The following is a 15,602-nucleotide window of genomic DNA, read 5'->3' on the forward strand; positions in this document are numbered from 1 at the left end:
CAAAATCCCAAAGAAGTGTGTGTATCTTGGTTTGTTAGATTAACTGACATACTACAGAAATGAACTTCAGCTCGAAGTGGATTTGAGCAGAATGGATGGATGATATATATACTTCCAAGAAATGATATGGTGGCACACTGCAAAATGGCCTCTACACATGTACTGTCATCTCACAGCATTAGTGCATAACCAGTAATAAGGCAAAGAAAAAATAGAATAAACAACAATCACGTTAACAAATTATATATATATAAGGTATTATAAAAATAAAAATAAGGACTGAACATAAAAGCATCAACCCTTAACTTTTATGCTTAATAACTGAGCAGCTTAAAGAAATTAAATGAGAAATTTTGCAACTGTGCAGACTGTGCCCAGGAATCAAGAAAACAAAATCGATAGTCCTTGGTGAGTGCATCAAAAACTTGCCGAAGACTGTGGCCAGTTTGCTTTGTCTTGTTGTAAGATGGGGCAGGTTCATTAATTCAGATATCACTAAATAAATAAAATTGGTTATTTTCCACAAAAGTATCAAATTTAGCACAATGGCTGTTTTCCTACATTCATTTCAGCTAATTTGTAACAAATTATGGGAAAAGGAATTGCAAACAACAAGCACTGTAACTAAACAACAGTCTGCACAGTTAAGGAACACTTAGGTGTGTCACAATTTATTACTGGACAGTAAAATTAACATCTCCAATCTTAACTGTTGCATTAAAAATAATAAGTGATACATACAGTATAGCATTGCCTCTTAATTGCTATTCTTAACATGACATAACCGAGTTGCATAGAGAAAGGCAATGTGTTTTGCCATGTGCCAACATTCTCATACTCCTGACCATCTAACCAGAAATTTTTCAGAACCTACTTATTTAAATTCTAACAGCACTGAGTACAATGCAGGAACCACTGCTAGACTAAGTGCCAGTCCACTGCTGGGCACATTTACATATAGTTACAGCAGGCCAATTTATAGTTGCCAATTTCACCAACAGGCGCATCTTTGGAATGTGGCAATAAAATATTCTAACACAGGGAGAATGACACATTCCACCCAGATTGGGTTTTGAGTCAAGTCTCCTACTCTCTTCCTGAAATCATACTGAAAAAAATCCACCTTGTATATTTCATGCCCTTTTACACATACATTGTCAAACGTCAGAACAGAAGTAGAATTCAAGAAATATGAATTTAGGAGTTATCTGTATGGGATGTATTCTTTGTAACAGCTGCAGCTATCTTAGCACACTAAGTGTGTTATGTGTGTTATATGTTGCATTCAGCAGCAGCTCAAGAGCAGTCCTTTAGTATCAGATTTAACTAGAGCCTATGATGGATTTGGAAATAGCTAAGCATGAATAAACAGCGTGTGGACATTTTTATTATGCCCTATAACTATAACCAGTAAATTAGAACCACTGGGATGAAAAAAGATCTTAAGAAAATGTTTATATAAAACTCTGCAGTGTAGAGTTTATATAACACAGACTAACAGTTTTTAAATCACTTTAGATGTCAGGTATTGTCAATCAAACTGCAGCACTAGTGACTTGTTATACCATTAAAATATTAGAATGTAATCACCTAATTTCTCCCAAAAAATACTGTCAAGATTTGACGGTTCCTAAAATCCTACTCTCTACAACACTTCCTGGTAGCTTATTACCTGTGTCTATGGTTCTTTTTGTGAAGAACAATGTTCTAATGTTTGTGAGAAATTAACCCTTTACACGTGTCCATTCAAGTCTAAGTTCTTTTTTCAAATATTTCATTGCAAAGTAATGGCTTGAATCCACTGTACTAATTCCCTTCATAATTTGAAATACTTCAATCATGTCACCTCTTAATCTTGGTTTGTCTAAACTAAAAAGATTCAACTTCTTCAGTCCTTCCTCATAGGTCATGCCACTCAGTCACATTATCAGCTTGTCATGTTACTCTGGACAATCTTTAATATTACGATGTCTTCAATTCAAAGACTGAACTTTCGCAGAAAATTTTCTTAAAGAATAACCGTGACCAAATTATTTCAAGTATAAAGATAGACACAAATAAAAACGATAGAAAGTGATTCAGGCATTATATGTCAAACCTTTAAAAAAATGGTTCCATGTAATCTCCTGCTATTCACCTGTCTCTAGCTGTAACTGCATATGGATGCTCATGCTGTAAAACTACAATAAATACTTGTTGTTGTCTGAGAGTTTTAGGGTAGTATGAACATGGAAAGACAGTGCAGTGAATTCTTAGCCAGGAACCCTTTGTGGACAGAACATCATCCATAATCATGCACTTGCACATGCAGTCCCCCACTCCAGACCAGTTAGGAGGTAGTAATAGTTCTTTGGACATGCAAATTCAAGACATGAAGTCTCTCTTGACCAGAGCTGTAGAGTTGGAAGAAATTATTGGGTTACTAGAGTTGGAGTCGGTAAAAATGTACTGTCTCAGACTAAATGTAAATTGTACCATAATGCGTTAAAATGTCCAATTTCACATATACTAATTTAAATAAACTATTTTTTCTTCTAACCTTTTAATAAAAATATAATGTATTTTTTTAATTTTGTAAGTTTTTTTTTGTTTAATGTTACTGAATGTTTGTAACTTCTTTAATAAATAGTATAAAAAAGCCACAATGGCATCACTACAGCCTTTAAAACAAAACTGACCGGTTAAGGTACTAAAAGGTAGCCCGGTTATTCACATTGACAGTGATAAAATGCTCTGTATCTTGTACTTTGTGTGCATTCAGTCAACATAGTAAATACACTACTGTTCAGAAGTTTGGGGTCACCTAGAAATTTTCATGTTTGGATAGAAATGTATACCTTTATAACTTAGATAGCTTTGAATTCATATAAAAATATGAAATTTTAAAAATTTAAAATGACTGATTTTTAATGACCGCCGCGGTGGCGTAATGGTATCAGCTCCTGACTGGGAATCAGAGAGTGGCGAGTTCGATCCCGCACGGCTCCACTTCGAGAAGTGATCTGCTCTTATTCTGGGCGGCACGGTGGCGCAGTGGGTAGCACTGCTGCCTCGCAGTTGGAAGAGCTGGGGACCTGGGTTCGCTTCCCGGGTCCTCCCTGCGTGGAGTTTGCATGTTCTCCCCGTGTCTGCGTGGGTTTCCTCCGGGCGCTCCAGTTTCCTCCCACAGGTTAGGTGGATTGGCGATTCTAAATTGGCCCTAATGTGTGCTTGGTGTGTGGGTGTGTTTGTGTGGGATTGGTTCGTGCCCTGTGTTGGCTGGGATTGGCTCCAGCAGACCCCCGGGTTGGACAATGGATGGATGGATGGATGATTTTTAATGTATTAATTACATATGGCCACTAAACCCCATTTTCAGCAGCAATTCCTTCAGTGTTCTAATTGTAAGCTCCCTTAGCCTATCCTTAATTAGTCAGATTTACATGCTAATTGGTCATTAGAGATAACGTTCTAAATGCATTAGCACCACTGAAACCTGTTATTCTGTTCATGTGTATTGCAAGATACTGGCATTTCTAAAGTTCTGTTCTGGGTTCTAAAATAGCCAAAATTTAACGGCTTTCTCAGGAAACATGTTGGTTTATTGTTTTTTTTCAGAATGAAGGCTATTCCATGTGACAGACTGACAAGAAGCAGAAGGTATCAATTTCTGTCTTGAGAGAGGAGGGTGACTTGATCTAACCAGGACAGAAAAGGAGAGGGAAGGTTGAGATGGACAACTGCATAAGAGAATAAGAACACCAGAATCTCTAGTTTAAGAAACAAACACCTTTCTGCTCCTTAACTGACTTCTTCTTTAAATACATGCCAAATGTTCCTTTTTCTTTCCCTTCTCCTCTCAAGACAGTAATGTACAACTTTTTATGAAATTTTTACTTTCTTGGTAATCTGTCTGCAAGAAACTTTAAGAATGCCAGTATCTAGGTGCTAATGCAGTTAGAAAAGGTTTCTCTACTAGCCAGTTATCATTAACACAAGACTAATTAAAGGATAGGCTAAAGGAGTTTACCATTACAACACTGAAGGAATTTCTGCTGAAAATGGGGTTTTGTGGCCACATATAAATAATTAATAAAATATAAGTCAGTCATTTCAAGCAGTAATATCCTTTATAAACACTAGTAATGTCTTAGCTACGTTTTTGAAATCAGTTTAATGGTATCTTGATAAAAAAGGTAAGAATTTCTATCAAAAATACGAAAATTTCTGGGTGACCTCTGGTACTGTATATTGACCAAAATTACAAATAGCGAAGTCAAAGTCGATGGTACCATAAATTGAGGATTCAGAATTGGAGTTGAAAGTTGTGCATCGATTCCACAGCCCTGCTCTTGGCAATGTTGTAAGGCAGCAATGCTACAGTATATCAGAAGTCAATTCATTGAGGGAAAAAAAACACTGAAGAATTAGGAAATGGTGATTTAGAATTTAGAATTTAAATAAATAAAATTGAGCAAATAATGCAAAGAAAAAAGCTAAGGCTTTGGAGGAATTATGTCTTACCTACAATCTCCCGAATCAGAACTGGCTGCTCCATTGCCCCAGGCTTGCTGGGACCTGCAGGGTTAACAGCCTTGACTCTGACATGCAGTTTCTCTCCTGTTGTTAAACCTTTGATTGCAAAGCGGTTGGAGACGATGAGGTCTTGATTGGCAGAGATCCAGTCTTGAGCTTTTAAAATAAGGTTCAACCAATTATTAAATTCATAATTTCTAAATTAAAGTCAGTGTCTGCAAACCAGAACAGTTCTCAGGTGTCTTACACTTTTATAGAGTACTTACAGCAAGAAAAAAAGAAACAGAAAGATAGTCAACTGTGTAAGGGCAACTTCTGAAAGAAACAATTATACTGTATATAACACTCTCAAACAATTCAGTAATGTAGGGGAAAAGAAGTCCATCCTGGCAGAATTGGTCACAGAGCAGGAAACAACCCTGAACTGGGGACCAGTCCATCCAGGGAACCACTCATGCACACATTAGGCAATTTAGAATTACTTATTAACCTAACCTTCATGTGTTTAGGATTTGGGAGGGAACCCAGAGGATCTCCTTAAAAATAAATCAAACAAAAATCCACAGAAAATGCCTGGGTGCAGGATTGAAAAATTGTATCTGTAAAGTAGACAATGCCAATCAATTCGCTGCCCAAATGAATCAATCCGTCTATACAGTATATTTAATTAATCAATTTCAGTAACAGGGTGAAGGGCAGCAGATTGATACCAGACAGGAAGAACTCCTAGACACGCACCATTCAATACAACAATAACAGAATAAAATAACAGAAACAAATGTTATGAAAAATCCTCTTGCGGAATATAGCAGGGTAAAATAATTTGAATGAGAACAGCCTAAAGGTTTTTTGGAACAAATCCAGGCTTCCATTTTCAGTTCTAACAATCTAAACAAGCCACTGTATACCTAGAATCACTTCTGCCTTCATACCCTTTAACTCTACAGACACATAAATGCATAACGCTTGAACTCTTTGCAGGTACTTTGGATCACTTTGATGTGATGCTCAAATTTAAACTTTTCCCTTTTGACCTCTGTACATCCATTCATTCAGCCATTTTCTAACCCGCTGAATCCGAACACAGGGTCACAGGGGTCTGCTGGAGTCAATCCCAGCCAACACAGGGCGCAAGGCAGGAACCAATCCCGGGCAGGGCGCCAACCCACCGCAGGACACACACACACACACCAAGCACACACTAGAGCCAATTTAGAATCGCCAATGCATCTAACCTGCATGTCTTTGGACTGTGGGAGGAAACCGGAGCACCCGGAGGAAACCCACGTAGACACAGGGAGAACATGCATACTCCACGCAGGGAGGACCCGGGAAACGAACCCAGATCTCCTTACTGCGAGGCAGCAGCGCTACCACTGCGACACCGTGCCACCCACGACCTCTATACAGTGGTTGAAAATAGTGCTACTGCAATGGAACATATTTCACATGGTTTCAGACACTGAACAAGTGGTATGGAAACTGGGCTAAGGAGTACATCAAGTAAAAGTATTTGTGTAGATAGTAAATAAAATGGATATTTGTGTTTAAATACATTGTTGTTTATCATGGCGTCGGACAGTAGTAACATATTGTCTACACTAAATTCAATTCAACATCACAACACTTTACAAGAAATATGTATACACCATATGGCATCACTGATGCAATCTGACATTATTGTATCTTTAACGAACCATTTTGCTCAAGGAGAATTACAAGATGGGGATGCATTACAATTTTTAACATATTTTTACAATTGCAGCATGGACAGGTCAAGAACCAAACCAGAAGCCTTCTAGGTTAGAATTCAGCACCATAACCAATACACCACACTATTTGCCTAATATTGTGTATCTTTTAAAAAGAAAACCCCAAACATTTGCCGTTTCTGGAGTTATGAGGCAGTTTTACTTTGTCATTTTTTCATCCAGCATCGATGTTAAATCATTTCAATGTTATGTTACTGAATGCAGAGATTTCTTTTAAACCAACAAAATAAATAACTACTCTGACAAGTAAGTATTAATTAATTTGCACTTTGGGGAAATTGCTGGCTTTCATGTGACTTATATTGTTAATTTAATGGAATACCATGGCAGTCGCCCCACTGTTGCAACACATTCTTACAAAATAGAATCATACAAACCAAGGAAACTGATGTTCCCATCACCTTAATCACACCCAGAGGCACCTGTTTAATGTACATAATGTCAGTTTTAGAGATATCTAAACTTAATTCCAAGACCAGAAACACAACCACAACCATTGCATGGGGCAGGCCTTCAGTAATTCCCTATGCTAACAGTACCATGAAGTCTTCACACTGTAGTTCAGAGTAGCAGAAAAACAATTCAACAGAAAAAACAATCAAGCTTGTCTTAAGGCAGCACTCTGGTTGTATTACTCAGTGTGTGAAATCTATCAATATCAGACACTTTGGTTGTTCAATAACAAAAGATGGATAATTTTCAGATAGGTGAGGCGACTCTCACATGGAGCATGTGCTTACAAGACATTTCGGAATGTGCTGACTACTTTCATGCTTCAGTATCTGCTATAGAAGCCACTTCAGCTGCAATGTCTTTCTCCACATTCTTCTGCTAAATTTAGTTTAGTTCTGCATATGGAAATCCTAAAATGGAAGGTGTCCCATGCCCAATATACTGTATGGCTAATTTAACTCAAAGAAAATGCCCAAAATTGGCTTTATTTCGTTCCTGTTCTTCATTAAACGTTTGAACAGCTGCAACTTCTGTGAAGACATCTGTCAAAGTTAACTATTTTTTTGCTTCGGAGTGAAATTTAACTGAGACAACTGCATCTTTGAACAGCTGGGTTACACTGAACTGAGCAAAGCAAAATCAGAACAGAACCTGTATTGAATGCTTCTAATGCAGACATACTAAAAACTTACATGGCATTGTCTAAGACAATCACAAACCTGCAGGTGCATAATGCCTTGTTCAGTCCCATTTGGGATAGGGATCTGCAAATAAAATTATCTTTCTGGAGCAGCACCCATTAAAAAGGCACTGCCCTGTATGCTAACCCCTTTTGAAAGCTGGCCTTATAGTCATCTTATCAAGGAACGTTTGACCCAGAATAGTTCAATTTCTAAGGAAATAAACTCCTTATCAATACTGCTCATTTCATAAATCATATCAAGGCACAGCTTGCAGCTGCACAGACTTGGGTTCAAATCCCTCTCCCCCTCTACATGTTTGAAAGGCAACTTACTTCCGTCTTTGCAATATTCCACAATATAGCCATCCACGCCTGAGGGGCCCACAGTCTCCGGGGGTCTCCATTTGATTGTCAACGACGTGTCATTGACGTCCTCCACAGACACGCTGACAGGCTCGCTTGTGGGTTCTGCGTAGGCATAGAATGAATGACATTAAGAGAATCTGCTAAAAAGTCAATAGATTTTCATTTCTGTCTCAAATCCTACGAAGTGCACATTACCTTCCTTTGGCTTCTCGGGCTCTGGAGGTGGGGGTGGAGGAGCCGCTGCCTCCTCTGCAGGGGGCGCCGGGGCAGCCTCTCCCTCGGCTGGAGCAGCAGGAGCCGCCTCGGCGGGTGGAGCGGGTTCGGCAGCTGGAGCCTCCGCCGGTGCGGGCACCTCAGCGGGGACAGGTTCGGGAGCAGGGGCTGGTGCAGGTTCGGGAGCTGGTGCTGGGGCAGGAGCGGGCTCCGGGGCTGGAGCCTTTTCTGCAGGGGCTGCCGGCTTCTCAGCTGCCTTGGGGGCTGCCTTTTTAGCCGGGGCTTTCTTGATGGGAGCAGGTTTGAATGGCATGATTCTGGAATGCCCTGCGGGACGGCCAGTCCTTTAGATGAAAGCCTCGGAGCTGCTTCTTCTTCTTTATATAGCTGGAGGCTTCCAAGTAAACGACACCGCACTAGCCCGGCCCTCATGAACTTTATATAGCAAGTCAGAGCTGAGGCGCCGCGCTGCGAACCTGTTGTGCTCTTTGGCTCGTTCCGTTAATAACGCGCGCAGAACGCGGAGGTTAAAGGTCACATTTCAATCCGTTCTTTCCAACACGCGACTGCTGCGCTAATGCAGGCACTTTATAAATGAAGGCTTTCCTCGAATACTGGCATACTCTATACTTTTAAGGCATTTGCTCTTTTTCATTGCTAGACAATTCCCTCTGCTCTGTTCGCGATGCTTATTGGATAGATCGTGGCATCCCAAGAGAATAAATTAGATTAAACGGATTTAGGCAGGGGTGGCGCAGTGGGTAGCGCTGCTTCCTCGCAGTTGGGAGACCTGGGGACCTGGGTTCGCTTCTCGGGTCCTCCCTGCGTGGAGTTTGCATGTTCTCCCCGTGTGTGTGTGGGTTTCCTCCCACAGTCCAAAGACATGCAGGTTAGGTGGACTGGCGATTCTAAATTGGCCCTAGTGTGTGCTTAGTGTTTGTGTGTGTCCTGCGGTGGGTTGGCACCCTGCCCGGGATTGGTTCCTGCCTTGTGCCCTGGGATTGGCTCCAGCAGACCCCCATGACCCTGTGTTCAGATTCAGCGGGTTGGATAATGGATGGATTTCGGCAGTGATGGAACAAATGAAGAAAATCCTGTTTATTTTTATTAGAAGGTGACAACTGCTTATTATCTGCCAAATGAAGCTGCTGTCATGTATGTACTGTATCCGCGACATTCATCCACTAAATCTATGAACAGATTTACTGGACATCCTTACATCAGGGTCACAAGGGTAAAAATAAGTAAAAAAGTGAGAAAATGTGAAAAATCCAGATATATACTGTGTGTACTCTTTTACAGTCCTTTAGGGTCTGTCGCCACTGCAGTGATGAGGAAGATTTCTGTAAATGCAGCACTCAGAAGTTTCTTCTTTCAGCGTGCATCCATGCACACGCAAAACCGGTGAGTAACTCGATTATGACAGGTACCTGGCACTGCGTTTATGTCAAGAGGCAGGGTTTGTTAAAGCCCATTGCGGCACTTCCTGTGTGATTTTGGGCTATACAAAAATAAACTTTATTGTATTGTATCAAGCATCTCAGAATCACTCCTAAGAAATGCACTAAAAGTCTGGCTACTCCTTGGTACACATTCAAGCAGTAAAAATCAAAGACGTCACATGGCAATGCCATTGGCATATTGTAGAACACTTCAAATCCCTTGATCATAGCTACACTGATCTTTCTGTTTGTGTTCTTTCTTAGGCTTCAAAGATGCTTTTCAAAGAAAACAAGAAGCTAAGCTCACTCTCAGCTGGAGATCACATATTTATCCAGGTCTTAATGACCAAATAATTTTTACTCTTTCCCTTAAGCAGATTTTTGTCACCTGCCCTCACCTGGTCCCCTATCCTCTGCCTTGGCTTTGTTCCTTCCTCCCCCCTCCTATATATTGTCATGTTTCTTCCAGCATTTTCCCCCTGGCTGGTGTTCACAGTTGTGTTTCTCGTCTGTTTTATTTAATTTATTTCTGTTTATGTTTCTTGTGTTTATAATGTACATTTTACTGTGTGTGTGTGTGAGAGTGTGTCATGGGAAAGGGACGTGACCTAGGTTGTGTTTTGTGGGTGGCTTCCCAAGGGGCAGGCCCACTTGCCAATCACAGGCAGGAATGGCCTATTTAAGGCAGGGCCTCCCATAATTCCTTGTAGATCATTGAACGGGTGGAGAATTCTTGTGAATTTCTGTGCCGTTGCTTGTGCTTTTTGGATTTTTGACCCTGTGCTTTGTTTTCCTACTTTGTCTTTGGATTTTGTTTTGGGACTGTGATTATTGATTTTTTGAACCCTTGCTATGTTGTTGACCTTGCCTCAGGATTTCGTATTGGGAATGTGTTTATTGATATTTTTTGAACCTCTGCTCTGTTTCGACTACTGCCTTCTGGATTCAGTATTGGGACTTTTGTTTGCTGTGTATTCCTTTGCCTTTCAGGCAATCCCTTTGTGCTATTTGGTGCTTTGGGGCTTGCACTGCCTTTTTGCTAAAACAAGCCATTTACTTTTATAAAGATTTGTCTCGGCCCTTTGGATATCTCATCGGGGTATTTGATGGTGTTTCCACCCGCCCAAAAGAGTGGGTAACTTTGGAATATATTTTTCATATCTGTGCTTTTGGGACTCCCCTGATCGTGACGTATATATTACTTGCTCTTTCCTTTTCAGTTGCACACTTGATGAAGGCTATACAGCTGAAACATTGTGTTTAACCTTCTTTCCTTTTCTGCATAGAAACAACCTTTAAATATTTTTTATCCAATATACTTAATATACCAGGTTATTAAAACTGTACTTGTCTATTGAAAATACATCACCCTGTTGTGTCCTCTTTACTTGATGAAGTTTGTGGGAGAATCCAAGCAATCATCAGGTGACAGCTCTGCACCTCTTTATCGGAGCGTCCTTAACATACAGCCTCATATCCAATGACATGACTGAGAAGTCCATCATAAATCTTTGGCCCAAGGTATTCTAGTATTAAGTATATCTTTTAGGATTTTTGTGTTCAGAGAGGGAGTTCATTATGATCATTATGTGTTATACATGAAAATTCTGCTGGGGCCATACCAGAATTTTCTTTGATGTGTGCAGATTTGTCTAATGTTATATTCATTTAACTAATACCATCTGTTCCTCTTTAGTTAACGACTAACGAGATATGCAAGTTCAGACTCAAATAACAACCAAATAATGGGATGCTGATGCCTGGTCTGTCTAGACTAGCATCAGATCACTACGATACACTCATACATTGACATCATTTGACAAATTACAGCCATAGAGATTTAAACACTGAACTACCTATTTTGAAACAGTATATAATCGAATGGTATTGTGGCAAAAAAAAAAAACAAAACAAAACAAAAAACACAATAGCAGAGAAGGAACATCCAGACTACACACACTAAATGACTCTAGCACAAGACTGTGGGGTTGCCTGGCTGCAGAGCTAAGTACTGTTCAAGAAGGTGTTTGCTGGTTAATGAAAGACAAAAAAGCAACTGAAAAATTCATTTTGTAGTGTTCCTTTCACATCAGTACTCTGCACTTCTCTGAAACAGGAGCATCATACTGCTGGATTATTTTCCTCAAAGTGGAAGAAGCACTTGTAAGCAAACTTTCTTGGTGGCTTATTCAAATTAATGCTGTTAACCAGTTCTCCTGAGCCCTATTTTAATGTACATAATATCTTTATTTCTTTTTAATATTACATGGCTAGATTTAAGGGAGCAAATGGCACTGGAGTTTTTTTTATCTCTTCAATGACTTGCTCTGCATAACCATAACCGGGAAAATCTTGAATAAAAAACAAGGTGATTCTAATTTTAATGCAGAGAAAACAAATGAGCCCTAGCCTTCAATCCCCATCCCTAAACTTGCAGGCTCAGGTTGCACATTCGCACACGCGTTCAGGTACGCCTAGAACACAGCAGGGCCATTAGTGATAGCCCCTGAGCCGAAACAGGCCTGCATCACCCAGCACAAAAAAAACATATCATGTGCTATAAAAAAACAATATTTTTCTTGAAACAAATCAGTATAGAAATTAAGCTTATGATGTAAAATTGGGATTGTTATATAAACATAACAAAGTTAAATTACTGAGGGAAGCATTTTATTCTATTTTTCATCTGGTGCGTTGTGTCTCACTAGCCTTTAATTTAGAAATGTAACTGTCATGGACAATCCATGTTAGCACAGAAATCTCTAAACAGTTCTCCACTTGGGCAATCCATTCCTTCCAATCATGAACCTCCAGGTGTCTTCATCATTGCCCATGTAAGTGGTGAAGCCTCCCAGCTGGTAGAGTCTGTTATTGGTACCCTTTCAAGCACCAAATCCAATGTCTCCTAAATGTCTAAATACTCTGAACAGTTGTTCAGCTCATACACACATGGAATAGGCAACATTTTCCTCTCTGCAACTTAGTCATCTTTATCATCCTCCCAGGGGTGCTTCTTCTACAGGGTAAATCCGGAGTAGGAGAGACACCAACTTTGACACAGAAGTCTAGTTCCCATTAGAGGCAGATCCAGTTATATAGCTGGTGTTCTTAACCTTTCATCGACTGTGGACATCCTGGTGACCTCCGTTCCTAGGCCTGGCTCCAGGAGTGAGATCCTGTATCACTGTTCTGAGTGAAATCCTCTAATTTATTTCAGGCTTTCATGAGGGTCATTAATGGGTTGATCTTTTTCTGCATCCTCCTGTTAAAACCAGTTTGCCATTAGGATCACATATCACCAGACAACCTAATTGTAAGGATCATTGAGGCATACAATTCTCCAACCAAGTAGAAGCCACAAAAAGACTTCATCATTTACCAAATCAAAATGCTGCATGTAAATATTTTTCAACATTGTGATGTGCCTATACAACATAATTAATGATTTACTTCTGGTCCTCACAGAAGTCAAAGCCTAAAGAGATGACCACATAAAGAATAATCCAAAATAAACTCCTTAATATTGCAACTAAACAATATGAGAATCTTATTAGAATATGGGTGCTCAAACCTTCCTGAAGCAAGCCCTGTGTGGCTGGGTTATTTAACAATAAGCACTTGGTGTCTAGATGACGAACATAGTCCAGGATAGCTTAGTCCAAAGAAGCTTTTAGAAGTTGTCTCATGAAAAGGAAATATGGGGGTGAGGCATGATTCCATTAAGTTCAGACTTGGCAATGCAAATTGGCATTTAAGACCTGCAGTGTCAGGAGGAGAGGGGTTTAGTATAATGTTAAAAAGTATCTGATACAATAGATACTGTATGTATGACCAAGTTCTCTTTACATGGATGATGCTACCATCATGGTCTGACCTCAATGGTGTCTCAGGACATAAAGTTGGGTTTTCATCCTGTGCAAGGAGAAGAAAGCAACCATCTTAATTCAATTCAATTGAATTTATTTTTGTATGGTGCTCTTCAATAAATGCAGACTCTGAGCATTGTAACAAGTTCACAGGTAAAATGTAATTATAAATGTACAATATTTGCTTAAACACACAGCAAAATAGAGCATTTTCAGACTGATTAACATACGTAAATGGAACCTAATAATATCCATCCACATTATCATTGAATTATGGCTAGCTGACAACAAATGAGATGAAAACAAAAACTCCAGTCAGCAGCATTGCTGGACAAAATAAACATATGTGATGAAAGAATCTTAACTATCTGTTTGATTTCAGCGCTCCCTATGTCTCAGATGTCTTCCCATGAGCAAGAAAACAACTTAAAAATACAGCAGTGGCATCAAGAGCCAGAGCAGAAAGAAGAGAAACAGAATACAGGAGGGTTAGTAAAGGTTCATATTTATTGTATTCCTTATATTTTTGTACAAATTCATAACAAACAGATGCACAGCTAATCAGCTGCTCTATTCAGGGTATGCTACACTAGAGTAGGGAGTCTTCAGCCTAGATTTAGAAGGTGAGACTACAGGGGCATCTCTTAAGCATTGAGTCTTGAGATCATAATGTAAGTAATGATAAGTTAAGTTAAGTAAGCAGCGCCTTGGCCAGTTAAAGCTTTATATAGTAAGTGAGTAGGAGGATTTAGAAATCAGCTCTGAGCTTAACTGGAAGCCAGTGTAAAGACTTTGAAACAGAAGGTATGTGGTCTTACTTTCTATATCTTGTAATGATTCTGGGAACAGTTTTGAACAGCCAGTGAATAATGCACTACAATAGTTAATTGTCAGTCAGTCAGTCAGTCAGTCACTCATTTTCCAAATTGTAATAAAACTAATTGTAGAATGAATTAGAAAACATCTTCCTTTTCTAATATATTTAAGCAGGAAAAACAGATTTTACACGGTTTTGTAACATGTCTTTTCAAACACAAACTATTGTCAATGATAATGCCCAAGTTGTGTGCTGATTCACTAAAACTAATAGTTGGTCCAACTTAGATAAAGAGTGAGAGACTATTATTTCAGTCTTCATCATTCCTACAATAAATAATGTTTGTGTTTTTTTGTGAATCTCTTTAAATTCACTGACACATTTAATTAAGGACATTCTTGGATAAACATCACTTTGTCTTATAGAAATATATAGTTGGGTATCGTCTATATACAAGTGCAAATGAATGTTATGTTTTCTATGATAGTTCCTAATGGAAACATGTAACATGAAAACAGTAAAGGTCTAAGTGTAAAATGTTGCAGGACATCATATTTAACTTCTGAATATGATGGTGGAGTATTGTTAGTACATTTTACTACGTCTTATTCAGTTGAGTTTTCAACTTAAATGGCTAATCAGGCCTCTGACTGTGAGGGTGTATTTCCCCACGGCAGGTTATCCCACTTGAGTTTCGTTCCCATAGACCTGATGAAGAAATGAGTCACCTTAATCCAGGGAGATCTGAGAACAAGTGCTTGAATGTTACACAGTCTTGAAAACTATCTTTGGCTTGTCTTGTACAAGATAGCTCATAAAAATGATCACAATATATACAAAGGTGTGTGTGATGTAAGTGTTCATTCATTCTGAGACAATTACTGTGTTGCCTAGAATGACCAGCATGCCCTTTGAAGCACTGAATGCACTGGACCTGCATACAGGCACTCAGGGCCCCAGCACCCCAAGTATTATTTACAAATTGTCTACCCTTTATGTAACTTTTGAATTATTTTAGTTTCTGTATTTGAAATGTTTTTATGTTTGTAGATGTTGCAAAGACTGGCACTTTACTGTTATCAGATTATAGCTGTGAATTATTTAAACCCTCAGGAGCCTGTGCTTAGTGAATAATACTATACAAGAATACACATTATGGAATTGTATTCTTGTCTATCCCATAGAGTGGTGACATGTTAGTCAAACATGCAGGTAAGAATTTCTCCATACTTTCTACTCTGACAATGTGAGTACTTCTAATAGAAAGATGTGTGGTTGGCACAAACTGGAATGATGCTAGAGTGAAAGCCAAGAATTTCACTGCGGTCTGTACAAATGTTCACAGATAGGAGAACCACAAGGCATATTCAAATGTTAAATGCAATATTTCAATAATTTCACAGATGAAAATCTAGCCTGACGCTCCTTATGTTTACATTCCAAACACCCCAAGAGCCTTACACAAGATGGGCTGAT

The 15,602-nt window shown here is 39.2% G+C and overlaps 1 protein-coding gene across 4 annotated transcripts in view; it reads right to left on the bottom strand.

The window, feature by feature from the left end:
• mybpha (myosin binding protein Ha) overlaps positions 1-8,403 on the bottom strand; it is a 43,477-nt gene extending 35,074 nt beyond the window's left edge. For 2 of the 4 annotated variants that reach the window (XR_003715655.2, XM_028796966.2), the window contains exons 1-3: positions 7,984-8,402; positions 7,756-7,890; positions 4,504-4,671 (exon numbers count right to left, since the gene is read on the bottom strand). Coding sequence is in view for 3 of the 4 variants with exons in the window: in XM_028796966.2 (XP_028652799.1) it covers positions 4,504-4,671; positions 7,756-7,890; positions 7,984-8,314 (634 nt within the window). In the remaining variant the exon portion in view is untranslated. Of the gene's footprint in view, positions 1-4,503; positions 4,672-7,755; positions 7,891-7,983 lie in introns of all 4 variants that reach the window. The other 2 variants (XM_028796964.2, XM_028796965.2) reach the window with 1 other exon arrangement.
• Between the last annotated feature and the right edge of the window lie 7,199 nt (positions 8,404-15,602).

Source organism: Erpetoichthys calabaricus, chromosome 3 (genome assembly GCF_900747795.2).
Source record: "Erpetoichthys calabaricus chromosome 3, fErpCal1.3, whole genome shotgun sequence".
NCBI lineage: Eukaryota > Metazoa > Chordata > Cladistia > Polypteriformes > Polypteridae > Erpetoichthys > Erpetoichthys calabaricus.